Source organism: Salminus brasiliensis, chromosome 22 (genome assembly GCF_030463535.1).
Source record: "Salminus brasiliensis chromosome 22, fSalBra1.hap2, whole genome shotgun sequence".
NCBI classification, from domain to species: Eukaryota; Metazoa; Chordata; class Actinopteri; order Characiformes; family Bryconidae; genus Salminus; species Salminus brasiliensis.
Genome location: NC_132899.1, coordinates 12,023,388 through 12,050,715, shown reverse-complemented (window position 1 = coordinate 12,050,715; position 27,328 = coordinate 12,023,388). Strand labels below are relative to the sequence as shown.

Sequence of the window (27,328 nt, the reverse complement as noted above, 5' to 3'; positions counted from 1 at the left end):
TTCTTAATTAAACAGCCTGTTTTTCTTACTAAGCCTTTAAGACTACTATATTTATATGAGCCCTGTTCTGATATGCTGCCTTGTGTTGCTTGTCATTTAAAAGGCACTCTGAGCAGTTTAGCTTCAGTGCAAGTGGTATTGGTGGTGGTAGAGCCAATCTGCTGTAGGCAATATATACACATTTTTATTATTATTTTCAGTGATATCACACTGAAAATGTCACATTTATAGTGCATAGACAGTATACACATACAACATCAAACTCCTCTGTTTCAGAAAGGGAGTAAGATATGGGTTTCTACGATATGGGTTCTTTACCAACTACTTAAAGACAGAGATATCTGCCACAGAGATACTTCAAAGCACAAAGACACCTAATACTATACTGTTGTTACCTGTTTTGTCATTGGCAAGGTCAGCCCTGGAGACATTTTCCCTGGCTGTGCTGCTCTCCACTCTCACCACACTGAGATGTCTGTGTGTCCTTGGGCCAAATGTGCAGGCATGGATTCGAGTGTTCAGTAGGGATGGGTGAGTGCTGTTCATTCAGCCTTTGTGTGTGCAGTCGTTCTGTCATCGTCTGTGATCGTCATTATTTGCTTATCAAGTGTGTGTGTATACACACACAACTGTATCTAACTGCTGTCTGATGAAATGCTCAGTTTCATCCACCGTCCTTTTTACGAATAGTAGAAAGAATCATTTCAGGTGACTCCTTATCTGACACCTTGAAGCCACTAGGTGGCGACATTGCACATACTTGGGAGCAGAAGTACAGGTTTCTTGTCAACGGCAGTCAAACCTGTGTTCATTTAAGTAGTTAGAACTAGTACACAGACATGTCTTGTGCCTGTGGTCTCAAGTTAACAGTTCTCAATCTACAGAATGTAGTTTACCTGGTTTGGAGGTGGTAGTACTCAAGGGGTCAGTTTCTCAGACAGTGATTATTACTATTACTGGACTATGCAGCAATCTGAAGCAAGATTCCTCAGTTTAATAAATATGCACTGTAGTCAAGGACCGGCCTTAATCTACCTCTGGGAATCTGACCCTAGGTATATTTTTCTGAAGGGTCCATGCAGTTACACTGTGTGTCCACACACACAACTAGTCCATGTAGAGAAGTATTGCAGATAGAACAAGACTCTCTGGAGCAGATAAACATAAACTTATTGGAACCATGCCTAATGCCAGGCATGGGCTAGAGAGTTAAAAAGCCCCCCCCCCCCTCCCAGCATTGAACTGTAGACAACTGTGAAACTCTGGAATTATGGTGCTCCATCCAATACCTCTGGGATGAGGTGGGGTGGCGATTGTCCAGCATCCTGACCTCACTAATGCTCTTGTCACTGAATGCAATCAGTGCTCCAAAAAGCCTTCCCTGGACAGTAGAGACAGTTACTCCAACAAAAGCAGAATATTATTACTATTTTTTAAAAAAATATTATAAACTATTTATTTTAATACACTTTATTTGGAAAGAAACCATGTGTGAACATGTGTCCCAGTACTTTTGTCCGTATAGTGTATGCTGTTTGAGAATAAAAAGAAACTATTTGTGTTGCATAAATACAATATCTAGAACTTTCATAAACAGATCAAACTGAATAGGTGAGAGGACAGAATGTGTATGTTTTGAAAGGCTGCATTCTTATTAGAAACATGGACAGATCTGCTCAGAAGGTCTGAGCTGATCCGGAATGCCCAGTGTTTATACAGCTGTGTTATCTCTACCTAAGAGCTGCGGGACATTTTTCTCTTGCACAGATAAACAACTGCAATTTTACTGACTTGCAATGAAATGTGGGATTTGTTACAGAATTCCTGTTGGCTTTGAACTTAGTAACCTGTTCATTTGCTTATGCCTGTGTAATACATAGCTTAATTTGTGGGTTAACAGTCTGTAAGTGGAAGAACACACTGTACAATAGACGAATCACTGCACACAGACCTGCACACCATTTCTAACAATTTTTAAATATTTAAATATCCTAATATAACAATAAATTTAAAGAAAAGCGTGTATCGGATGTCTATTTACCATAGTGTTGCCTGTTGCAGAGCGATGTCAGTGTGGGACACTTCCCTTCAGATCACTACGGGCTGCAGCATCGTTGGAGCGTGGCTTGGAGCCTTCCCTATTCCCCTTGACTGGGACAGACCCTGGCAGGTCAGTACTGAACAACTGAAGTACTGTAGATCATGGACATGTATACACTACATGTACTGATAGGCTGTTGTCCTCGCAACTTATGTCCCTTCACTGGCCACAGACAGCACATGCCTATATGCTGCATTATTAATAATAAAAAGTCTGGTGGAGTATCAGTGGAGAACACCCAGGATGAAGCTCAGTCAGTGAACAGAAGAACAGCACAATGTGGGCCAGAATCTATCCATGTATGTTAGATCCACGCCAAAGATTCAGAACAACAAACATTTAGTTGAACAAAACAGCGACCAGCTGGCGTTTAGTAATGTTAATTGTTCTGACTTTTTCTCAAATTGGAAACTGCTAGATTTTCTGTTTTTTAAGATTCCTGTTTTGTCACTTAGTGTTGCTGTCACAGGGGAATTAAATTAAATGATGGTAACCTTCCAGTAGAATGTTACTGTATACTGCATTATGTTTAATTCAGTACCTCTAAAGATAAGAGTGATTGATTATATGTAGATGGCAGTGTATTACTGTCTCTTAATATTGGCTTATACCATACGTGTGCTGACCCAGTGTGAATTTGCTCTCCATGTAGGCATACAAACACTGATCGGCCATAACATTCGCACCACTGACGGGTGTAGTGGAAAAACATTCGCTTGTCTTTACCTACAGCTGCATCTTGTCAAGATGTTGGATATCTTGGGCAGCAAGTGAACAGTCAGTTCTTAAAAGGTGATGTGTTAAAAGCAGGAAAAATCTGGGTCTGACTGGGTCAGAACATGTCCAAAACATCAGGCAGGTCTTGTGGGGTGTTCCCGGTATGAAAAAGAACAACTGGTGAACCAGCGATTAGGTGATGGGCACCTAAGGCTCATTGATGCAATCCAGGGAGACCCTACCATACAACTCACAGAACTTGAAGGATCTGCTGCTAACATCTTGGTGCCAGCTACCACAGGATGCCTTCAGAGGTCTTGTGGAGTCCATGCCTTGCATGGTCAGATCTGTTGTGGCAGCACAAGAGGGACTTGCACAGTATTAAGCAGGTGGTACTAGTGTTCTGGCTGATTGGTGTAAGAAGGATTTTATCCTCCCCTTTCAATGAAAGCCAGTGTTATTCAATATTATTCAAAGTAAAGCATTTCTATTGGTCCATTCATCATGAAATTCTGAAACAATGCAAGAAACAACTGTCAGATGTACAAACATGCAGATAAAAGGTTTTTACATTAGTGACAATTTTATAGATATAGATAGATCATTTCACAAAGGCTTCTATTTTTATCCCGTGCACCAGTTCTAACAACTCCGTCAGAGCATTCCTTCAGCAAACACATCTCTAGCTCTTTCCCTACTTTAAATCCTGCAAAGTGACCTGATTTCAGGATTGACTCTGAAGGAACCCACTAAAATACAAACTTTTGAGTGTAATGTTACTTTCAAATGTAGGCCAGTGGTTGTTCTTTTCTTTTTTTTTTTGATGTCTTAATTGTACTCTGCAGTCTTTAGTAAATCACCTCCTATAATGTGATCAGTTAGTTTTAAGTTTCAGAAAGATTCAGCCACAGCATTTCATACATAATCCTAATAATGACACTGGAGAAACCACAGTCAAATAGTAAACATTAATATTGTCAAACTGAAACCAAAAACCCTGCTGGACATAGAACTGACCAGGAAATCGCTAATGAGTGCCAGAAAGCAGGTTTTGTTAGGAGTGAAGCAATGTTCATGAAAAATTAAAAGTTCACAAAGCATGGAAGGACTGCACTGCGACTTGAATTATTCATGCATTGTACGGAGACCTCGATCAGAGAAGGGGGCTTGTGTTTGTCCTCGGCGTGCCCTCAAAATGTCAAGCTGAAGTCTCCCATGTGTGCGTTCTCACACATACGCGCGCGCACACACACACGCAGCGAATGTCTAGACTAGACCATAGAGATGGCGGCTGACATAAACAGGCAGTGAAGGAATGGCGGTTTGTGCAGTTAGACTGGGGGGGGAAGCAATAAAGCAGCTCCTCATACGAACAAGGCATGATGAAAGGAGCTTTAACCATGGAGGAGATGGCATGGCAGAGCGCTGTAGAAAAGCAGAGCGAGAGCGTGTGCGCTGTGACTCAGGCCAGGTCTCAGGCCGCACAACTCTCAGCACTGTGACACCCTGCTGTAATGAAGCCCATAGCACTACCACAGCTCACACATAACAAAATTGTTTTTCTATTATTTTGGCCCACCCTGAAACTGAAACACACGTGAAGAAGAGGCTCGGAGTGCTCAGCGTTCTAATACGTTGCCACTATGAGCCAAGGATCACAAGTTCAAATCCCGAACCATGCCACTTTGCCATCAGCGCCTGGAATCCACAAGAGTCCATGTTCTCATTCTCTCCTCATCACTCTTAGATGATTGGTTGGTCAGCACAGGCATCTATTATCTGGTGTGGTGGAGCTGGGGGCCTGGTGCTTTCCTCTGAGCATGTTTGCTGCCCAGCAGTTCAAAAAGAGGCGGTGGATGACTTCACATGTATCGGAGAAGACGTGTTTACCCACATTATTCACATTAGATCAAAAGTGAAAAAAGGCCAAAAGATGCAAGGCTTTTGCATGACGGCACAACATAATTTTTCAGGTTTTTGCAAGCTGTGAAATGACAGTCCTAACACTGTTAAAGCTCCAGAAAGCCCGAGCCACAACTGAGCACAACAAACACTTCTCCTTCTCTTGAAAGGTCGCCATTAGGGGAGATATTAATCATCAGACCATAACAGATTTATTAAAGCTTACATAAATGCCATGTAGCGTCACAAGCAATGATCAGATCAGATGCCCTGCTACTCCAGCAGCTGTTTTACTTGCAAAAAAAAAAAAGTTTTTTTTCTGTATGTTAAAAGGTCCAGTAAGTGTGCTTTTTTGTTACATACATTCTGAGAAGATGAAAGCAAGAAAGACTGAACAGGGATAAACCTTTATGAAAAAAACAACTTTATATTCAGCAATCATCATTTTGAGGCAAGTCATCAAACAAAATGTACAGAAATAATGAATCACTGTTCACTGAGCTTAGAAAGTCATTGCAGCTTTTTTTTACTTTAAGAAAATAATTGCGCCATTTTTTTAAACTTTATGTAGATTTCAACTCGCAAGTGACTAGTTCTTTACTCCATAATATTCTTAGGTTCTCATAATGTTTTTTAAAAATCATTAGATGCTGGAAGCTTCAAAAAACACTCATATCACTGTTCGCATGTACTGTGCAACAAAGTCCTTTTAAAATAGCAACTGATGCTTTTAGTCACTGGCTTAGGTTTTTCTTTCTTTTTTTTTTCTAAATAAAATTTGACGATTCAAATCGACAAGAGCAGAGCTGAGAGGCAAGGCCTCAGAAATGCACACAGATATCAAACCTTAAAGTAAAAAAACCAAACAAAATGCAGCTTAAAGCTTTAAGTACAAAAGTTGACCATTTAAAACACCACAGTGATCTTGTTCGTTGCAGCCAGATAGTTGTGCCCCTGCCGCTGACGGTCAGGACTGATTGGTTGTTGCTGATTCCTGTTGTTTCCTTCCTCTAGGTGTGGCCCATTTCCTGTTCCCTGGGGGCAACTGTTGGTTTTCTGACCGGGCTTCTGGCAGCGCCGCTTTGGATCCGCTGGCATCGCAAACAGCTCACCTACAAGCTCAAGTGAAGAACAGGAACTTGTAGGCAAAGGCCAAGTTGTCGATGGATGCCAAAGGTCTGTGATAGTCAGGGAAAAAAAAAGCACCCAACCTAGAACAGGTTCCACATGCTTGTCCCGAATCTTCTCTAAGGTCGAACACTGCAAGGGAAATGACTGTCTGTTTCCCTCGGGTATTAATTTATTTGTTCTTTTGTACGTTTGCAGTGGTGATGTACCTGTTAGACCATTCCGCTTATTGTTCTGGTAAATGAGGGACCTCGGAAGAATTTTTCAAAGGCAAGCATTTTGCAACCCCATGTTGCAAGATAACGGTTTCCCTTTTTTTTGGAGCCAAATAAAGTCCTACTTCTGTAAATGTCTGGTGAGTTTGCTTGTGCTCATTAGGCTGTCTGGGCTCTTTTTCCCTTTCTCTCCAATCCAAACATGCATACAGAAGCAGACAAGAAATATGGCTGAGTTTCAGTCATTTCAGTTAGTATCAAGAGTGTTCCAGTGTGCCATTCATCGTCTCTCCCTGGAAAGTTGTTCTTTTCTGTGCTTCTGTGTTTGTGAAAGTCAATGTCATTTTTCTCGTGTTGCTTCATTCATGTTTAGTGTTTCTGTTTTTTTTTGTTGTTGTTTTTTTCTCTCATTACTCCCCCCCATATGTCTCAGCTTCTGAGCAGTAAAAGATCTTGTATTCAGGTTTCACCTTCCCTGCCTCACAACGTGTTTCCATTTTTGTCACCTGTTTATGAACAGTTCGGGTCCTGGTTGTCAGTTGTTCTTGAACTCCCCCCTCCCCCTCCAACAACAGTGGGGTATCAGTGTCTTCTTGCTCTCACACCCACCCCTAATAGCCCTGGAAGTGGTGTGGCAGGCTGCTCACGTGATCAGACAGCAGTTGATGCAGCGTGGGCCAAGCCGTCGCTTTAACGCACCCTTCTTTGGAGCCAGAATGGCGATAATGGCTTCGTCAAAGACAGTCTTTAAGCCTTTCTGCGTCAGGGCGGAGCACTCCACATAACAGCAGGCCCCAATCTACGTAGGAAAGAAAATAAAAATAAAATAATTACATTTGGTCCTAGGAGATAGCAGCACAAAACAGTAACAATAAAACATTATGCAGATTGTACATACTGACTTACTATGTGTTGCTGAAGAAACTGGTACGTTTTAGATGTTTTTTCATTTCAGTAAAAGCCTCATATTTACATTTAGACCCAGTTTGGAGCTCTTGCCTCACCTCCTTCGCCAACTTTTGCCCCTGCTCTGTCACAATTGGCTTCTCCTTCACATCATTTAACTTCGTGATGGTCTTCGGGTCGTCTCTTAGGTCAATCTGCCACAAAGAAAACAGCATGAAGAGAAAGAAAATGGAAGAATAACAGAAGAAATCTTTCAGTAAATTTTGGACTTTACTTTTGCTAGAGGCAGTGAGAGGAATGGTGGGCTGCATTATCTCATGAGTGCCTTGCGTCTTTATTCTGAGGGTGGTGGATGGGATTCCATATGTTGGGGTTTGTTTTTAGAGCAGAAGGCTCCAGGAAATCTAACCCAAGGCCAGATGCTGGCAGTCGTCTGCACGCGTTCCCCTTTCACCTAAAAAGCTCCATTACAGTTGACGGGGAGGGTCTCTGTCTCTTCATATATCCCTGGTTCCAATTAAAATTCCCCCACTGCTCAGACTGATTTCCAGCCCTACTCAGCTGCAATGCACTTTCTTTTATCACACAAACTTGGTGACACTGGATGTATAGGATGCTGGTGCACATGAATCTCAAAAGGTTGTGTTCCGGCATAAGCAGTGTGGAAAATGGGCCAATTCCAAAACCCCAAAACTGTTTTGTAACAGTCTTTGCTTGTTATTTTTAGGCCCACAAAATTTCACATACACACAGCACACTAACGAAAGCCTGGAGCCCTATAGCCCTATATGATCATACGCAACGGCTACTCCAGGGCTATATGGTGGTGGTGTTGTGTGGTACTTCTATGACTGGACAGCAAATGGGGAGCCACGCTAGGCTAAAAGCAAAACGCTAGCCAACCAGCTTTAACCATCTAATGCTGGGGCGACACGTCGACGTAATTGATTACAAAATTACGCTGATGCATCGCAAAGATGGCCGTTTCTATCGAAAGCATGGATTTATCCGTAGTGCAAGCTATAGCTAGAAAAATCGTCTGCATGCATCAGTTGTCTTTTTCCATGAGCCCACCATAAAAGGAAAACGAATCGGAAAGAAGAAAAAAAAAAGAATAGATAGATTCATTGATTAAAAAATGAAGGTGCAGCCCTAGTCCACTCCCTTAAAACGAACTGGACTACAGAAGCTGAACCAAACAGGAGCAAAGCACACACGAAATGGGGAAGCAGCAGCTTTTTTTCCCCTGGTAAGACTCAAGGCAAAAAGCTAATCCGGCTACATTCTCTTCAGTTTGCTAACCTCACACTGGGCCAAGAATACTAAAAATATTGACAGTGTTTTTGTTAGCATTAAAACTGTGCTATTATATGCCATAACAACCAAACAATAGCGGCAGGGTGTATATATGTATTTTTCTTTTTCCATGAGCCCACCATAAAAGGAAAGTCTGCACGATTCATTCTGAGGCAAAAAACGGGTGTATATGGGCTTGTGAGGGAATAATTTACATGGTGTCTTCTTGAAGCTATCAATTCTAAAAGGAAATTGACATAACATTAATTAATCCATAATTAATCCATAATAGCATCTGTCAAGGGGTGGATATATTAGGCATGCAAGTGAACAGTCCTTGAAGGTGATGTGTTAAAAGCAGGAAAAATGGGCAAGGGCCAAATTGTGATGACCGAGTCAGACCATCTTCAAAACATCAGGTTTTAGGGGGTTTTCTGTTATATAGTGGTCAGTATCTACCAAAGGGGCTCCCAGGAAGGACAAGCAGTGAACTGGTAAGTGTCACGGGTACCTAAGGCTAACTGATGTGTTCCATGGAGGCAGGCCCCACCTCACGACTTAAAGGACTTAAAGGACCTGCTGCTAACGTCTTCGTGACCATTACCACAAAACATCTTCAGAGGTCTTGAGGAGTCCATGCCTCAAATGGTCAGATGTGTTATGGAGGCACAAGGGGGACCTACTCAATATTAGGCATGGGGTGTTAATGTTCTGGCTGATTGGTGTACATTGATCAAAACTAATTGTTTAGATGTCCATATGTCACACTGATCTAAAAAAATTACAAAAAAGACAATGCAAGATGCCACACCGCTAATCAAGTGATTGAGTGGGGTGAGGAGTGAGGAAGTTCAGGTGATGACATTGCAACAAAATCACCAGATTTGAACAATATGGAGAACTCATGGTCTTGTGATGTGTGGAGAAGAAAAATCCAACCACCGTAGGAGGTCTGTGGACAGCAGGGAAGAGTGTGTGGGAAGTGGTTCATTTCATAATCTTAAGAAAACCTTATGAAAATTTGACAAAGCAGTGTGGGACAGTCATCAAGACGAGAGGAGATCCAATAAAATACTGAAAGGCACTCTTAGCTGTCCATTATTTTTATTGTGTATCTGATTATGATGAACAACATCAGAGCAATGCTTTTTGACTGCCAGCATACATTCTCCAGTATTGATATTTTGGTGGTTCGGCAGTTACACCACTGAGGTTTGTAAACACACAGACATGTGGTCTTTGGCTCTGTGACTCAGGTCAGCCCCCTCTTCTATTGATTACTTGTGCATCTGTATTTGTCGCACACAGGGATCTTATTAAGATACGATCTGCAGACACAGCACTAAACAAGCCCCGTCAGGACCAGGGTTAAAGATGGACATGTACACTGATGTACCCACACAGGATACATTGCTTCAAATTGCCAACTGTTGTATTTGCCAATCGTTGAAGAGAAAATAGCATTACTGAGCATTAACGAGTCACTAATACTTACAGTAGATAGTTTGGTTACTGTGTCATTACTAGTGAGGACCGTGACATTCAGTCACCAGGATTGTACCCTCATCTAGCCCTACATTTTGGCTTTAGCTAAAAACACCTGCTGGATTAACTCTCCTCAGTCAACGTGACAACAGCGCTGTCATTGTTATAAGTACACTAATTTAATGTCTGTTGCTTATAAAGGACAATCGATTAGCAGTGAACAGGTCCCCTACTAAACAGATTATGAATGAGGGTCATTTGCAGACAAATAGATTTTCTAACCCAATATGGCAGAACGGCCAATAGTGAGTTAGGTGGCAGAATGTGGCAAACTGAATAGAGCCATGTGTGATCCAGTTCCAGAAAATAGGGAGCATCTTGATGAGAAACTGGATTGGTTTGATTGGTTGGATGGAGACAGTAATGCATAATGAAATATGCATTATCAGCCATTGTCAGCCATATGTATAAATCAGCCATTACATTCAAACCACTGAACCACTGGCAGTAAAAAAAATAAGATCATTTTGTGTATATATATATATATATATATATATATATATATATATATATATATATATATATATATATATATATATATATTAGGCAGCAATTGAACATGCAGTTCTTGCAGCAGGAAAAACGTGAATGTGAAACTGATGGCTGGACGACTGATTTAGAGCATTTCCAAAACTGCAGGTCTTGTGGGGTGTTCCTAGTACGCAGTGGTAAGCAACTACCAAAAATGTTTCAAAGTAAACATTGCCCCTAATGGCAGGATAATGGCATTGGCAGGATAATGTTCTCTGGACACTGTAAGTATTGTTCAGGAATGCTTTGAAGAACATTAAACATTAAAGAGTTTAAGATCTTGACCTTGCCTCTGAATTCCCCAGATCTCAATACAATCGAGCAATCGTGGGGTGTGCCGGACAAACAAGTGTAATCTATGGAGGCTCCACCTCACAAGGATTTAAAGGATCTGCTGCTAATGGCATGGTGCCAGATACCACAGGACGCCTTCAGGAGGTCTTGTGGAGTCAACGCCTTGACTGGTCAGAGCTTTTTAGCGGCTTGAGACCGACCTACACAATGTTGGGCAAGTGGGTTTCAATTATAGCAAGGCCAACATTGGGAACATTTAAATAACAATACATTGTGAAGTCCTCGGTACTAATCTCTTCTCACTGATCTCTGAGCGATCGACACACATCCAGCCATAGAATGTGATCCTTAGATAGAGGGGAATACCTGAGTGCCGATAAGCAGGTAGGGGACATTTGGAGCATACTCCTGCAGCTCAGGCACCCACTCCTCTCGCACGTTCTGGAAGCTGGCTGGGTTCACCACTGAGAAGCAAATCAGGAAGACATCCGTCATGGGGTAAGACAGAGGCCGGAGACGATCATAGTCCTCCTAAGGACGCAGATTTGCAAAGACAAAAAATAGCTCTGTTTAAGATACATGGTTTACCATTTCAGCCGCAAATATTCAACACTAAACTCATTACTTACAATGCATCATTTGAGGATAAAGAGAAAATATTTGCTCGCTTAGTTTTAATGAAATAGTTTGGCAAAAGTCCAATAAACATTATTCATCACTTACCCCTGATTCAGTTGCTGGACTAAGATGCTGGGCTAACACTGCTAACAAACATTGGTCTTTGACTGTCCCCAATCCCATCTCAATAAACACATGCCAATGGCTGTCCAGTTTGAAACCAGACTACAAAGTGGGATGTTAAGCGTACAATAATTAAATTCCAAATAAGGTGATTCATGCTGTTTTAGTAAATCATAAAAAAATGTGGATTTCACATACATTTACAGAGATAAGATATATAAAGTATAAGTCGAGTGTTTGTTAGCAACATTAGCCTAGCATCTCCCTTGATAAAATAAAATAGAAGAAGCACACATATCAAATATCTGTCTTGGCTGACCAGCTGCATCTTGGGCAAGTGATGAATCATGTTCATTAGATTTTTTGCCAAACTGTTTCTTTAATAGCCTAAGGCATCAGTTTAGCATATACCAAGAGCAGGGTAATACATGAAATAAGAGGATTCATATTCAGTATCTTTTCTGTTCCTGTCAACTTTTTTATTTAGAATATTTTTCACCCTTAACTATGCTAATGTCATAATTAACATCAGTTTCATAGGCCCTAAAATAGAACCCTTTGGGGCGTCACAAGATATGCTGAACACTTACCAAATACTTAATAATAGTTTCTGCATTAGGATTAATAACAGAATTACAAATCTAGGGTTTAAAGGGTTAACAGTCTTTGTGATTGCTTTCTTGTATTTCTTGCTCTGCGTATTGGTGTCCACCAGAATGAGGATGATTTCCCCTTTTGATTCCTGATTTCTTTCAAAGTTTCTTCCTCTTGCTCAAAGGGAGTTTTGCTCTGAGGGAGTTTTTCCTTGACGCAGTCAAGGCTTGGACCTGAATTTCTGCAAAACTGCTTTGTGAAAGTGTACATTCTGAGTGGTGCTATGCAAATAACTTTTCATATGAATTCTTCACCAAACAAGTTTGAAACCAAGAGGGTCTCTTTTCTCCTCTAATGTGTTACAATCAGGAAAGAATTATGGCTGCAGCCAACCCTGTAGCTAGTAAATCATACAGTGCAAATGCTTAGCGGTGATTTATTAATAACTTGTCTAAGTAGAGGCCTGAATGTACTATGGCCTTGATGATCCAGAAGCCATTAATTTGATTTAGATTAGGACCTATGACCCAGATCGACGTGTTTTATTCACTAGCATTTCTCTCCTCTGCCCCTGCGCCCTCCAACAGGCGGCAGAAAAAGTGTGAGAGCACAGTGTCCTCTGGAAATCAGAGCACACAGACACACACACCCATACACAACAACAGATAAGCCTGGATTTGCTGAAGACATGTGACTGATATTTCTGGGAGCTCAGATTTTTATGTGTGCATGTATGTCTGGGCCTGTGCCTGTGCGTGTGTGTGTGTGTGTGTGTATATATATATATATATATATATATATATATATATATATATATATATATATATGTGTGTGTGTGTGTGTGTGTGTGTGTGTGTGTGAGGGAGACATTCATTCATTACTCTCATTTCAAATGCAAGCATATAAATTGTTAGTGTGTGCCTCTGGCCATGCAGGCATTGCCGTATAAACGTTTCATTAGTGATACATACTTGTCAGCACTGGCCCTGCGCTGCCAGAAACGAAGCCGCAGAGGGGCAGGCAGAAGCTGGGAGTGCTTCAGACAGAGCTTCATTTACCAGAACTGGGGCTTCTGCAATGCTCATGTGTTTGTGTGTGAGATCACAGAGTATGCACCACCTCATCATCTGCACACAGCAGCGGGTGACTCAGACTCCAAACAGGCTGCAGTCTCACTCTTATTATTGTCATGTTTCTTTTTTTTGAGCAGCGCTGCCCTTCTCTGTCCCTCGAGTGAAGCTGCATGACCTCACTCTTGTCCCGTGGGCCAGAGCACTGTGCCATAGTGAATACAAACCTGGTGGCTGCTGACACTAGCTCACTGACTCACATTGCCAAAGGTCAGAGACAGATGAGCCTTATTATTTTTACACAACACAGCCTTAGCTGGTACACAGCCTTAGCTGATATCGCCTGTGATCTTTAAAAAGACACAGGAATAGCACAAGCGGATCTTCTACTGGGTCTGCATTAGCCTCGCAAGGCAGACGCATTTCTAACTACCGTCAAGAGTCAAAGAATCTTGTAGCATGATCAAGAACTGCATACTTTTAAAAGGAAGGGGCCATTTGAAATGGTTAAAACACTGCATTGTGTGTTGATATTTTCACTGCCTAATAATTGTTAGAGTTCAGATGTTCATTGCAAATGATATATTTAGGCAAGTGAGTACCTCAGTGCTCTAAAACAATATAATTAACTAATCAGCCAGACAAAATGGGTACTACAAGACAAGGGATGGGAAATAAGCAAAACGTGCTTACCCTTGCACTTCCTTATTAATGTTGCATGTTGTCAACTGGAATGACATTTCCTCAGAGGTCACTGTCAAACAGTGCCATAACAAAAACAGACCCGTGAGAAACAAAGTGATGTGCCCAATCAGCAAACACCTAAAACATCTAATTTGCTTGCTACGAACACCACCCTCAAATCCTTTTTAAAGGACGTGATGCTGTAGATGTCTCAATAGTGCCTACATTTTGTGACAACAAATCTCTCAGAGCAGGCACTGGCTTGCTTCTAACGGCTAGCAAGCATTTAGCTTCATAAACAAACATTTGTTTACCAAGGCTGAGCCTGAGACTAAGTTCGGGTTGCTTCATCTGTGGAGCTGCTTGTCCTGCATGTCCTGTTGATAAACTGATGTTTACTGGAAATGGACCTGGCCAAACAACACTGAGCAGGTGTGTCTGTGGTGTGACCATTCATGTGTGCACGCTGGGTCAGTGGCGTTATAAATACACCCCTCAGCCCTTCCTCTGGCCTGTTGAAACATTCTGCAGGGAGGGGGGAGAGCAGAGTATTATTTACAGCTGGCCTCTGCCCAGCTGAAAAGTGGAATAAGCCAACACATCATCCACCCGACCAATATCTCCCCGGATCTCCTCTTCACCAGACAGCTCACAATTTGCATGTTTGCACTGCAGCACCATGTCTGCACAGCAGTCCTGTGAGGGAGGAGTTTGTTTGACGATAATTATGTTTGGACGTATTTTCCAATACAATTGTGTATCATTGTTTCAGTGTACATATGCAGATTAGTTGGTAAGATAAAGCAAATACTCATTCATACATACATATTAATTTTATAAGGGGTTGCATGATGATATTGGATCAGTTTCATCAGATATTTGCTTAAAAAACATTTGCATTAAACTCTCTACCTCTATTTTTCCTCTCTCAAATATTTATTAAGCCTCTAAAATATTACCCCTTATATAACTTCAGAACCAGCCAGTTTGAACTGCAATAACTGAAAAATAAACCTTACCATTAGCACCAGCATAAATGAGATACAGATATTCAGATGGACCTGACAGGCTAATGTTTGGTTTTTGGTGTTCAATTTTAATGGTGTTGAAGCACATTAGAATAGATGATAAGAAATGTGAAACTCAAATAAACCTTGTTGTTTTACTGATGGGGAACCAGTGAGACTGCACAGTTAAGAGGTTTGCAGACATAAGCAAACAACTTCCTACTTTGGCTATTAAAAGTCAAAACAGTATTTATCAGTCTTTTAAGGAACCAGAAACATGCTTCAGTAATCAGATTGTAAAATGTCTCAGTGTACACTATAACACATTCAGGTTCAGAGAAATTCTCCTAACTCTTCTGTACAGTAATTGAAATGTAGGGATACAACGATTTCTGATAAACAATAAATATTATAAATAACATTAATGGTTTTTTTTAAAGCAGCAGTATGAAAGAACTGGTATTTCACCTGGGCTCCCCCTATAGTCGAGAACGTCAGTTGTGTGTTGAGCCACCTCCTTAATCCAGAAATCCAAGCTAAGATATACAGCATCATTACTGAAAGTGAAAGAAGCATGTGGACCGACACTGTAGTAATAGTAATATTACTAATAGTAAATAATAAAATAACAGAAATTTATAATAATATGACAATATCTTGCAAGCATTGTCCTGCGTACTTCATCACTGTTGCATAGTGCTGTAGATAGCATACCAAGCCCAGAGTAGCAGTGATAGAGATGCTACTCTCTCTGTTACAGGTCAGTGGAACATCTCAGTGATTTTGAAGCTGTTATTTTAAGGTTACAAAAATACATAATGCTGCTTTAATAGGCTGACCTGCTAACTGTTTAGTTTTTTTAATCAAAAGATCAGTTGTCTGCTTAAATAACATGAAATCAAATATGATATTGCACTGAAAGTAAGAGGCAGGTGTAACACAAACCTGCCAACATCTAAAAATTATAAACTGGTCAATAGCTTGTTTGAAGTAACAAACAAGAGTCCTTGAATTGCATTTATTAAAAATAAATGTTTAAATAACAGCATTTTAGAAATAATTATTATGTATAATGATTCTACCCTGACCATGTACAGGAGATGGCCCCACATAAGCACACCATCACCACCACCACCTGGCCTTGGAAAAACAAAAACATAGGAGAAATGTTGACCAGGTAATAACCCAGGGATTTAAGGGTTCATGGCAGTGTGTACTTGTTTAGTCTAATTAGTGTGTTACATGTCATGTAAGAGTGCACTCATAAAGACAAAACTCCCAGATTCCGATTTTGACTCACGGATGTGAACGCCACTCTATTTAATAGGCTATTAGATCAGCACTTCACTCCCTTGGAAACGCCCTGTGACGGATTACTAGGGGCAACAATCTAGATCTCGTTAATAATGAAGTATAGGGCATTTCAGAGGAGGCCGCATGCGCGTGTGCTTCTACGTGTATGTGTGTAGTGTGTATGCACTCACCCATCTCTTTTAAAAGACTGAGGGAAATGGATTGGAACAAACAGAGACAGCAGTCTAATGCAGTGAACCTGGAAATACCCTTCCCTCGGTGCCTCCAGCATTACCATAAAGCTCTCTCGCTCCCTCTCTCTCTCCCCAGCTGCTGCCACTCGCCCTGCACAGCTCACAGCTAGCAGCCTTCAGACTCATCCACACACACACACACACACACACACACACACACACACACACACACTCTCTCTCTCTCTCAATGCTTGCTTTCTCTATTCGAGTATGCACCAATTGACAATACACTCAATTGTATAAACACATACACACACATTCCTGTACCATGTACAGTCATCCAGCACTGTCTGTGGTTCTTAAACACACTTCACCAGCACAAATATGCACATACACACACACACACACACACACACACACATGCCCACAGAGATGTCTGATATGGGTTGGGTATTGAATGTGGGTTTGGGATCAGGAGTGTGTTATCTGTAGTCAAGATGCTTTACTGCTGAGATCTGCTTCCACTTCTACACACACACACAAAGCAGCCACTCCCGTCCTCTCCTACCTCTGCCCTTGTCTTTTAGATCAGATTGCCATCTGCAAAGCTTGTGCAGAGCTTCTGTCCGATTCCCACTAAAACTGGAGAGAAGAGAAAAAATTGTCTATGCATACGTGTGTGTGTTTTCACACTGCTGGTCCTATGAAACATTCATCTCTAGAGGAACTACAAGCTTGCTTTACTGAATGTATGTATGCCTTCTAGTTCTTCTAAGCCCCTTATAAGCACATATGCAAGTGCATGTGTTTTTGCATTTAGATTTTTGTGGGACCAAGTCGTTATGATGGAAACTGACTTTCAACGCATTACTCATGACTGTTTCTTCCCTGTATTCATCCGTTGGAAAGGTTTTTTTTAGACGCTTTTCTATTTTATGCAGCAAAAACGTTTTGTTCAGATACTCCTTCAAAACATCTGATGATTAATTGTATGGTAAGAACACGGGGAGAACTTTCCTCTAATGACTCTTTCTTGAAGATCATCTTTGTGCAGGTATCACTGCACAGTAGAATAGTGCTCCACCACTCCAGAGTCTGCTAAATTTTCCTAAAGGTATTTTGCTGTCTTTTGCCTTTTAGCAATCATAGAAACAGTCCTTTTAAAAGTTTTCTTGGTTTCCCAGACCTCACCTTGACCTCCACCACTCCAACTACCATTTCTTAATAACACTACAGGCAGAAACGGTATTGCTATCTTCTTATAGAATTTTCTTGCTTTGTGGGCCTCAATTATTATTTTATATAATAATAATTAATTTTAGAGCTGCTGAACAAAAGAGCTCATAACTGGGACATGGTTTGAGTATTTCTAAAGTTTCAAACTTTGCACCACTTGGCCTTTCCTATTAATGACTGTGAACAAACCATAGCTCTAATAAGCTAATTTATATCTGTGACCTTGATGAACGTCATCCGAAGCTATTGACAGGAACACATTTTGACCAGAGGTGGCCAAACTTTTGCATGACACCGCCTGTGTGCGTCTGGCTTTCTGTGTGCATGACAACGCATTCTGGATTCCATCTCTGCCTGGTCTGGTCTGTCTGGAAGAAAGTTGTGCAATTATCCGTTAATCTGTCTGTCTGTACTCCTGGGAATCTGCCGTTTGCTGTTTAGCAGTAAATGGGTTAATCTGCGACTGAGTGTTTTATTACCGACAGCACCCTCTTCCTTATATAAGGCAGCACAGGAGAGAGTGAATGTAAGGCAGCTATATTTACATCTGAGCTAATGCAAAGAGAATAGTGAAGGCAGAAGATGAAGTGCTATGGAGATGGTTAGCAGTGGAAGAAAGGTGATGGGGGGGGGGTCTGCGCTGTTATCCAAAGAGAATAATTCATGCCTCTATTTACTCATCCGATGCAGATTAATTGAAGCTTGCTGTGCTCTTCAGCACACTCCCAGACATGCACACACACACACACACACACACACACACACACACACACACACACACACCCCTCCCTAGAAGCTAAAGCTCTACCTCCTTGTGCCTTTTTTCTGCTGCCGCGGTATGATGCTCTTGGCCTCCTGCACCTGGGATTACACACACTCTGCATGTGCCAACATCTCCACACACTGCTCACTCTACTCAAACCTTGACCATGCTACATGCACCCCCCTCCCCCTTTCCCTCAAGGGGCAATGATCAGCTGAGATTAGCTAGCTTCATCTGTGCTGTCTTCAGTGACTGATGCGTTATGACATGACATGACACTTGTGTGTGTGTGTGTGGGTCACAGTAGGTAGGTTTGTGTACTGCATTAGGATGATGAGTGCATGTGGTCTTCCTGTGATCAAAATCAATAATCGTCTTTCCTTCCAGAAAACTCAGAATAGAAGGTCATCTTAAGGAGCTTATTAGAATTTAATTTCATCACAGTTCAGTTGTGTGATGAAATCTCGAGTTTCCCCACAATTTAATGATTTAATTTTGGTGTTAATCAGAATTAATTATATAAAAATGCAAATGTGACTGCAGGCACTACTTAAACAATGTTGCAATGAGGGCAGAATTGAGCAGAAAGTAGCCTAAAAAATGTATTTTGGTCCAAGCAGACTGGTCGTATCGCAGTTTCAGGGTGGCACAACTGTCCAAGTGTTGACCCAATCATTGGGAGAGTGCAGTTCCCAGAGAACTTAACGTTCTCTGGGTGGGTAGGGTGTCTCTTTGCCCCCATAACTCACCATAATGCTGAGTAGCACAAGTGTCTGTTAGTAGAAGTAGCAGAACTGGAGTGGTGTTCTCCTCCAAGTGCTTGTAATGATGTTGCGTTACGTTTGGAAAGATGCAGTAGTGCTTTACATGTCTCTGGGGTAGCACATGTGACAAGCATAGCATCGTTGTGCTAGTCCTAGCTAGAGAGTTTGAACTGGCAATTATGGGTTTTAAAAAAAGTGGAAAGTAACCACAGTAACCTGTACCTCCATTTAGGTACATCTGCTGATGCTTACAGAAACAGCATTATTAATGTGTCCAAATGCATTAGCAGATGTCCTTAGAGAAATACTACTGTTGCTACTACTACTAATAATAGCATGCGTTTCTTCTGGCGAAATCTTCTGAAGCAGACTTGAGAGCAAACATAGTGATAGCGTCCGAGTAGAAGCTCAATCATTATCACATAAAATAACATTCATACAGTTCAGTAAACATGTGGTTGTGGTATTTTGTAGCGGTCATCTAAAACCTCAGCTCCACAAAATGGGAACTTTACAAGAGAAGGAAAAAGCCTTTTTAGGTTTCAATGGAAGTCACTGTAATAAGATTTCATTTAGGGGCATTTCTATGGATCCGTTTATCATGAAACTGGGACACAACGTAAAGAACAACTTGCTGACTCAAATAATAATCTTAACTTAGCTGCCTAGTATTGTTTGACTGTGTGAAATCTGACACTGCCATGCGATGAGTTTTAAATATCACCGAGGACTGTCACTATAGTAACTTGGTCAACCAGACTAAGCACACAGTATACTGATTAATACTGATTAGAATCAAATCCAACATTTCGAAACGGAGGCAGCTAAGTCGTATAGCTGCATTTTAAACTCCTACAGCAGACCCACCCTCTCAGAAGGTCATGCAGACTAAATGGAAGAGACCATATGGTGAAGAAAACCAGAGATAAGGAGTCCTGAATCCTCTGGATTTAGACTGTTTAAAAACCTAAAGGCTTGACTTTGAGCCTGCCCTGCCTTCTCAGGAAGAAGTCACTGCACCAGCAGTCACTCGGCTCAAGGTGGGCGCTTTCATGGAGTGAAATCAGCGTGCAATCAACACAGCTGTTATTCACATCTGGCACTGAGACAGAGCAACAGCAGGCCTGCTTAGAATCCAGCATAATGCACCATATATCATCTATACCACATACTGGTACAGGTGTCAAACAGTGATACTTGTTTTTTAGGTTTGGTTAATTAGAGAAGGTTGTCATTATGTCCTTCACAACTGTCCACAAAGTAGTGATGTTCCTGTTATCACACTGGTAGAAATACACTAGGTAAGACTGCATTAGGTGTAATTTTAGGAGACTAAAGTGGAAGAAAACAGTGAAACAAGCTATATCAGGTATGTAAGACATTGTTTTAGCAGTGTTTTGTCTGGACCTTCAAACTTCAGTTTGGTCCAAGCCAAAATAGCAGGTGTGAAAGGTGCCTCAGATCATGGCCCATAAGAACAAAATTTGGTCCGACCAAAAGAGATGGTCCCGGCCCAGATTAAACTGAACCACGGTTGGTTTACAGTGTGAACACAATTGTTTTATTGGTTTAGACTTTTACAGGTCAAATGGGCGACGGTAGCACATGGTGACGATCATATCTGACGATGGCAAACTGGAACTAGTATCAAGTCTGAGGCTTGAAGTGGGTGCTGCTGGTATTAATGTCATATTATTATAGGTGAAATGACAATTAAATTATTGTGGTCATTCATTTATTCCTGGAAAGTCAAAAAAACATGCCAACATCAGACGCATGACCTTCTACAAACCAATCAATCTCAAGTATATGGAGACGCAGCCCACGTAGGTGATGATGCCAGGGCGTAGTTATATCATGCAAAGTTCTTTAGTGAAACTGAAATGTAGACAACGTAACAAAAACCTGACCTTGGTTCGAGGCCTTAGTCCAGAGTTTCAGGTGCATGAGTTTTATCATTACCGCCCAGCACTAATGAAAGACGCAGAGAACAATGAGGAAAGAATGTGAAAGAGGGAGAATGGCTGAATTGGGAATCCGAACAGGATGAGCTTCAGTGAAGATTCTGTGGAGCTCACCCTCCTGCTGTGTCTCTGAAAAAGGAGCGAGGTGGGGTGAAACAAAAGGAGTGAGTGAGTGAGAGTGGAAGGGAAGGGGAAAATTCCCCTCTCTGGCGATATTCTCAGATCTCTCCCAGATTGCTGCTGGAGCACTCCACATGTCAGAACCAATCAGACAGAGTGTATGAAGTCATTCAACTGACGCACATCTGCCAATGAGCTGAGAGACGCTCGGCTTCGAGCCACTGAGGAAACTACAGACGAGAGATGACATTTCCAACAAGATATCTCAGCCAGCTGGAATATTACTGCTACCTGCCTGTGGCTACCTTAGCTAACGATCAGCCTTTTTTTAAAAAAACAAAAAACAAAATCCCCCCTAACTGTATTCATAGCCCTGTCCAGCATACAGTCTCAAGCAGCCCTGTAGACTTCTGTCAGATAAAGTCAGAAGTGTGTGATGTCTCGAGGGATGTTGGAAATATGGAGTGTAGCGGATAGACGGAGCAGTCCATCTATCACCACCTAAACCCAGACACCATACCCAGAAGCTGCCAGACACACAGACATGCATACAGAAAACCAGAGTCTGAGAAACGCACGCATTTACAAAAAGAGTGCTGGAGGGGGAAGGGTTCAATATCCTGATTTGATAAAATATTATCATAAATTCCAAATATTTTATGGTACTAATGCAGTCAATGTTGCATAATAGGTAGCAATACCGCCTGTGCCTGGGGTTTGATTTCCTGGCTGGGCAAAGCACACCATGTTACACCAATAAGTGTCCTTGGGCAAGACTCCGAACACTACATTCTCCTACCTGTGTAAGTCGCTCTGGATAAGAACGTCAACCACACTAAACAACGTCAATGTACACTATGTGTCCAAATGTTTGTGGACACCTCTTCTAATGAATGCATTCAGCTACTTTAAGCATTCCAACATGCTGCCACTATAGGAGTTTGAATTCTGAGCCATGCCACTTTGCCATTAGTAGCACAATTGGCCACTCTCTCTCCGGATGGCGCTTTCTCCCCTAATCACTTAAATGTGGCCGTCTGTTAGCTGCCCAGTGATGCTGCATCAGCTGGAGATCGAATCAGAGGAGGCATGTTAAATCATTGTCCTTCTCATATCGGGCGCATTGCTTGTGCCATGGGGAGTGGGTGGGTGGAAGAAATGGAAGAAAAACATGACAAACAAACAAACAAACAAAAAAGCACGTAGAATCAAATTACATCACTTAAACCACTTCAGCAGGTAGTCTGAGAGTGTAAGCGCATCCATCCTTCCAAGACACATTCAACAACCAAAACTCCTCCCAGTAAAACAGAAACACCAGTAGTAACTGCCACACAACAAGCTAATTTGCATATTCCATCCCACACAGCGATTATCCAGATGTGCATTTGACTACCGAATATAAATGCGTGTGACTACAATTTCATCAGGACAGAATCCAGATACTAGTCACATGTAGTGACCAGGTGTAAATGGGGTCAAATATTATGGGACCTTGATTGAGGCCAGCAAATGAACACCTTGTTTATGTAACACCTTGTTTTTTGCCCAGGTAGTGCATTTTATAGATAGTAGCACATTAATCAAAATAAGTAGGGTTGTACAAGATCAAAGCCATACTATTATTTAATGAGCTATTTATTGAATTACAGAAGAGCTGAATTGTTGGGTGATGCTGAGCTTTTGCACTAAAATATCTGCAGTTTATTCATTTTACTGTATTTCTAACCCTACAAAAATAACGTCATTTCACTGTTATGTTAATTCAGTTGGATCTAGTCGCAATGTCTATACAGTAGTGTCTGTAGTACTGTGGTATTAGCAGAGATGTACATGAAGAACACTGGATATTAGCATCAGCCAACAATTCCCATTTCGGTGCATCCCTATACCCTGTAAGCAAAAAAACAAAAATCGGTGCTTGTGTGGCTCCTTAGGCAGTAGAGTTTTTTTTTTCCTCATGAAAATACAGTACAGGAGTGATGTTTTGCAGAAATAAAAAGCCAGAGACCATTCATGCTGAGGATCTGGTTTAACTGGACCAGTCATATAACACCATTTTAGGGCTGAAAGTTTGAAAGTAGTCATCAGGCATACTCTCCTCTTCAGGCCTCACACCTTCCAGCTCTACTGTCACTGTTAGGTGGATTTACAACAATGTTATATTTTTGTTGAAAAAAACACCAAGTTAAACTGTGAGACTGGATAATTACACCCCTACCACGGCTGTCTTGCACTACACGTTGCATTCCTTGTATGAATTAGTAGTCGAAGCTCACAGTGCTGTAAAACAGGTGTTTGATGCCACAACAGAGGCCTTCAAACAACACGCTGGTGCTATTTTGGCTCTCCAGACTCCAGCTTTTATACAGAAAAAAATCAAAAGATAAAATTAAAGAGCAAGCCAACTACTAAAGTAGACGAATCTCTGTGATTGCTTTACAGGAAGGTACCACATTATACACTGTTGCAAACAAAGTTCTGGACACCATACCTTCTCTCCATGCTGCTTTTGATGCTTCAAAGCATTAGGAATCATTTGGCAACCAAACCATAAACTTGGACACTGTCAGCTAAACCAGTCAAAGCGCTATTGTGCGAGGTATTTGTCCAATGCCCTGGTGTGTGCAATGCAATGCAGCATGGAGGAGCAGTTCAAAGTGGGCCGGCAGGGGAGATGGTGTGTGGGTGAAGCTTCCCCGAGCTGATAGCACGCCTTACACTCCCAAAGCCAAATGCTGCAGCTGCTTTGATCTCTCTTCAAGTAGGGAGTGAGGGAGTGTGTGTGTATGTGTGTGTGTCTGTATATCAGGTTCCTTTACTATGCACTTAACCTACATCTCGGAGAGCATGATTGGAAAGAAACTGATGGTAATTAGCAAAGAGGCGAACACCACACATGGAAAACTCGCCTTTGTTCTCTATATCTCAGCCTTAGTTGAATTGGGGGCTGCAGACCCACCCTCTCGCTCTCAATCTAAACGAAGCCTCTGATCATCTGATCAATCACAGTCGCTGTACAGTTTTTAATAGAACCCAGCTGCGTGCGGGAGCCAGGGCGGGGAGCAGCTTTTGGGCTTCAAACTGCTTTGAAACTAAATCCCAGCGTTTGGCCCTCCCTGACCCCTCTCCACATCTGGCCCACTCCCCACATTTTCATTCCTTCATCTCGAGCACTCTTTAAAGTGCTCTCTGAATGAAAAACAGCAGCCATGTCAGATCCGGCTCTCGGCTTTGCCCACGAGAGGAGGCTCAGCCTCCGAGCTCCTCTTATACACAGCACAAGAGATCTGCTTCCATTCCAACAGCTCATGACTCCTCAGCCTCCTCATTAGTGTGTCAGACCTACAGAGAATAATTTCTCCGAAGCAGACCACCTTCCAAGAAGGGGGAAAAAAAGAAAGAAAAAAAAAATACTTCCTCTCAAACCCGAAGAGCAGACACAGTATATACTGCTGATTAATGCACAGAGCGCCTGAGCTCCTTCAGATCCTCATTTTGGATCATCTGGTTGCACTTTTGCTGGCTACTTCCCTGATTTACACACTGAGTGCAGTCAGATTTGTTTTTAATGTGTCCATTTTGGTTTTAAACCAGATTATGACTGTGTGCCGAACATCGTTTGAAAGTGGGCCAAATTGAAAATGTTAATATTCCATGTAATCTGCATGGAAATGTTAGGACAGGTACTCAGTTTAAAACAAATCATATAACTAAACCCTTTAAAAAGTAGTTCTTCAATGCTTCTTAAATAAAAGCAATGGTTCTATACTACCACTGCCAGAGCAAAACCATATATCTAGTGTTACTATTTGAGCATTTGTATTGATTATGCAGTATTGAAACACCAAGCTGTTGGACAAGGAGACAGAGAAGACAAACAGACACACTCTTGGCACACTCTTAGTTATCCAAGCCTACATACACTAACAATTTTTAACAAAACTGGAAAAGGAGTATAAAAGAAACCAATCGATGTAGCAAGTCTTGAAATATATCAAAAAGGATTGCCAGCATTTATAGAACCTCCTAGTTAATCCTCTGGTAGTAGGCTTAAAATGTTCAAGTTTAAGATGTACCATGACCTCTTGACCCAGTTTTTTGAGAGATGGCGGCCCTGTCTTCTACCACCTACAGAGGACCTTATGCCTAGCTAGTAACATGAAAAAAGCTACAACGTTTGGTTGTTCATTGCAAGATTCCTAGCCAAAGGTCTAGTGATTTCAGGCAAGTCCGTAAGTCCATAACATAAGGGTCACGTATACATACATACATACATACACACATTATATACACATATATATATATATATATATATACACACACACATATATATATACACACACACACACACATTATATATATATGTCTTTTTTTTTTACATGCATTAAAGCAGCATTATGCGATAACTGGTCATTTTTGCTCCTGGGCTCCCCCTAGAGTTGGGGAGTGCAATTCACTTATTACACCACTGCCGTTAATACAAATCACATATTGAGGCGCCCCTCATGAACAACTGTACCAACTGTGGGCAGGGAAAGAAGCTGACAAGAGCTCAGTTTGGCAGTTCCAGTCCTGGGTGGCCGGATTTCTGTAAGCAAGCCTGAACCCCAAGTGAACTCACTTATTAATTGCCAGGTTTAGTAGGTCTGTTAGATCAGAGAAACCAGCACACTGTGTTGGACTCCCGCCTCTATTGCCCATCCCTGTGGTAGAGTAATAATTTAGGATTTTACCCAAATATGACTCAAATATGACAAATATGAGAGAAACCTTTTAAAGGTGGATCTAAACAGCACCAAATAAATGGCACCTCAATTATTGCTGTATACTCAAAGAACCCTTTTCAGTTCTACATGAGTGTAGGGTTGTGCAACCACGCATCACACTGCAATTACATTGCTACATACTGCTGTTGCACATACTTATGAACATTGCTATGACTAGACTAAAAGCTTAAGGGGAGTTTCTTAAGTTAAGAAAATACACCAATCCATAACAGCTAAGGTCGGTCTGGATGCTCACGGTGCAGATTAAAGAAAATCTGATGACAAAGGTTGCATTTGCATATCGCAGCCTTTGCAGCATCTGTACTGCAATAACGATTAACAAGCGTTATACTGTGCAGCCCTACTGTTTACACAAATCACCTGTTGAGTGACTCAGAGACTGAGCCATCTTGCAGAGGCAGAAGCTGACACTTCCCTCCACTGATGAATACAGGCACACGGTTCACCGTGTTTTGTTGTCAGGGAAAGAACTGCTGTCACTTCCAATAACACACAGGGACATCAGGGGGAGAGAGAGAGAGAGTGAGAGTGTGAGAGAGAGAGAGAGAGAGAGAGACAGAGACAGCAGGATTTGGTCCCTACCTGACCTGCAGTGTCATACAGCCCAAGGAGATACTGCTTTCCCCCGACCGTCACGCTCACTGTTAAACACATTAGGAGACGGTTACTTTACAACAGCATCCAAGACTCACACACAACAACAGGACACACTCGTTCAGTTACATAACGCAGAATGAGGTGCAAGCTGGCACTGCGTGTGGTTTCTGGACTAAAATAAAAGTGTGTGTGTGGGGGTGCTGGAAGATGACAAAACACACCAACTGCCTTCCTTTCTTGAAGCCCACAGGTGGTTTTGATCACAGGGGTAGCAGCAGACAAAGCCACAGTGACACTCCAGACCAGTTTCTTCAGCATTTCTAACCACACACATGGCACAATAAGCCCTGTGTTGGTGATTCAGGCCAGGGCTGTCACTTCAGAGCGCCTGACCAGGAAAGCTGGTGGATAACTGTGTTTCTTTACCTGCGTAATGGTCGAAGACAGTGGGCACGTATTCCTCAGGGAAGGCGTCGTTGGCGTAGCTCATCAACAGGCAAGTTTTACCCACGGCGCCGTCGCCGACCACCACGCACTTCAACATGATCGTGCCGGTGCCGTTTGCCATGACACACGCGAAATCATCATCATCATCATCATCATCATCATCCTCCTCTTCTTCTGCTTCTTCCTCTCCAGGCGTCACCAGCGCCCCGCTCTGTCTGCTACTCGCAGAGAGAAAGTGAAGGCTGGAGCACCATCTCTCCTCCCCGCTTCCCAAATTTGGCGTTCAGTAGTTCTCCCCCCTTCTCACACAACACACACACACACACTCCCCCCGCCCTGGGTCGCGCGCGCGTGCCTCTTTCCCCTTCGGCGAACTCCTTACTACCCCTCAGCTGCCCACCCCACACACACACACACACACACACACAC

At 42.0% G+C, this 27,328-nt stretch overlaps 2 protein-coding genes across 3 annotated transcripts in view; one reads left to right on the top strand and one right to left on the bottom strand.

Moving 5' to 3' along the window:
• The window catches only part of pigf (phosphatidylinositol glycan anchor biosynthesis, class F), an 8,154-nt gene extending 1,957 nt beyond the window's left edge, over positions 1–6,197 (top strand). For both annotated transcript variants that reach the window (XM_072667877.1, XM_072667876.1), the window contains exons 4-6: positions 415–531; positions 2,062–2,170; positions 5,735–6,197. In XM_072667877.1, coding sequence (XP_072523978.1) covers positions 415–531; positions 2,062–2,170; positions 5,735–5,848 — 340 coding nt within the window. In that variant the 3' untranslated portion in view covers positions 5,849–6,197. The remainder of the gene's footprint in view (positions 1–414; positions 532–2,061; positions 2,171–5,734) is intronic.
• Positions 5,112–27,328, bottom strand: rhoq (ras homolog family member Q). Its single transcript, XM_072667878.1, has 5 exons — positions 26,879–27,328; positions 26,438–26,496; positions 11,002–11,166; positions 7,068–7,163; positions 5,112–6,862 (listed from the first exon to the last, which is right to left on the bottom strand). Exons 1-5 carry the CDS (start codon positions 27,018–27,020, stop codon positions 6,707–6,709), a joined length of 618 nt encoding a protein of 205 aa, XP_072523979.1. The 5' UTR covers positions 27,021–27,328; the 3' UTR covers positions 5,112–6,706.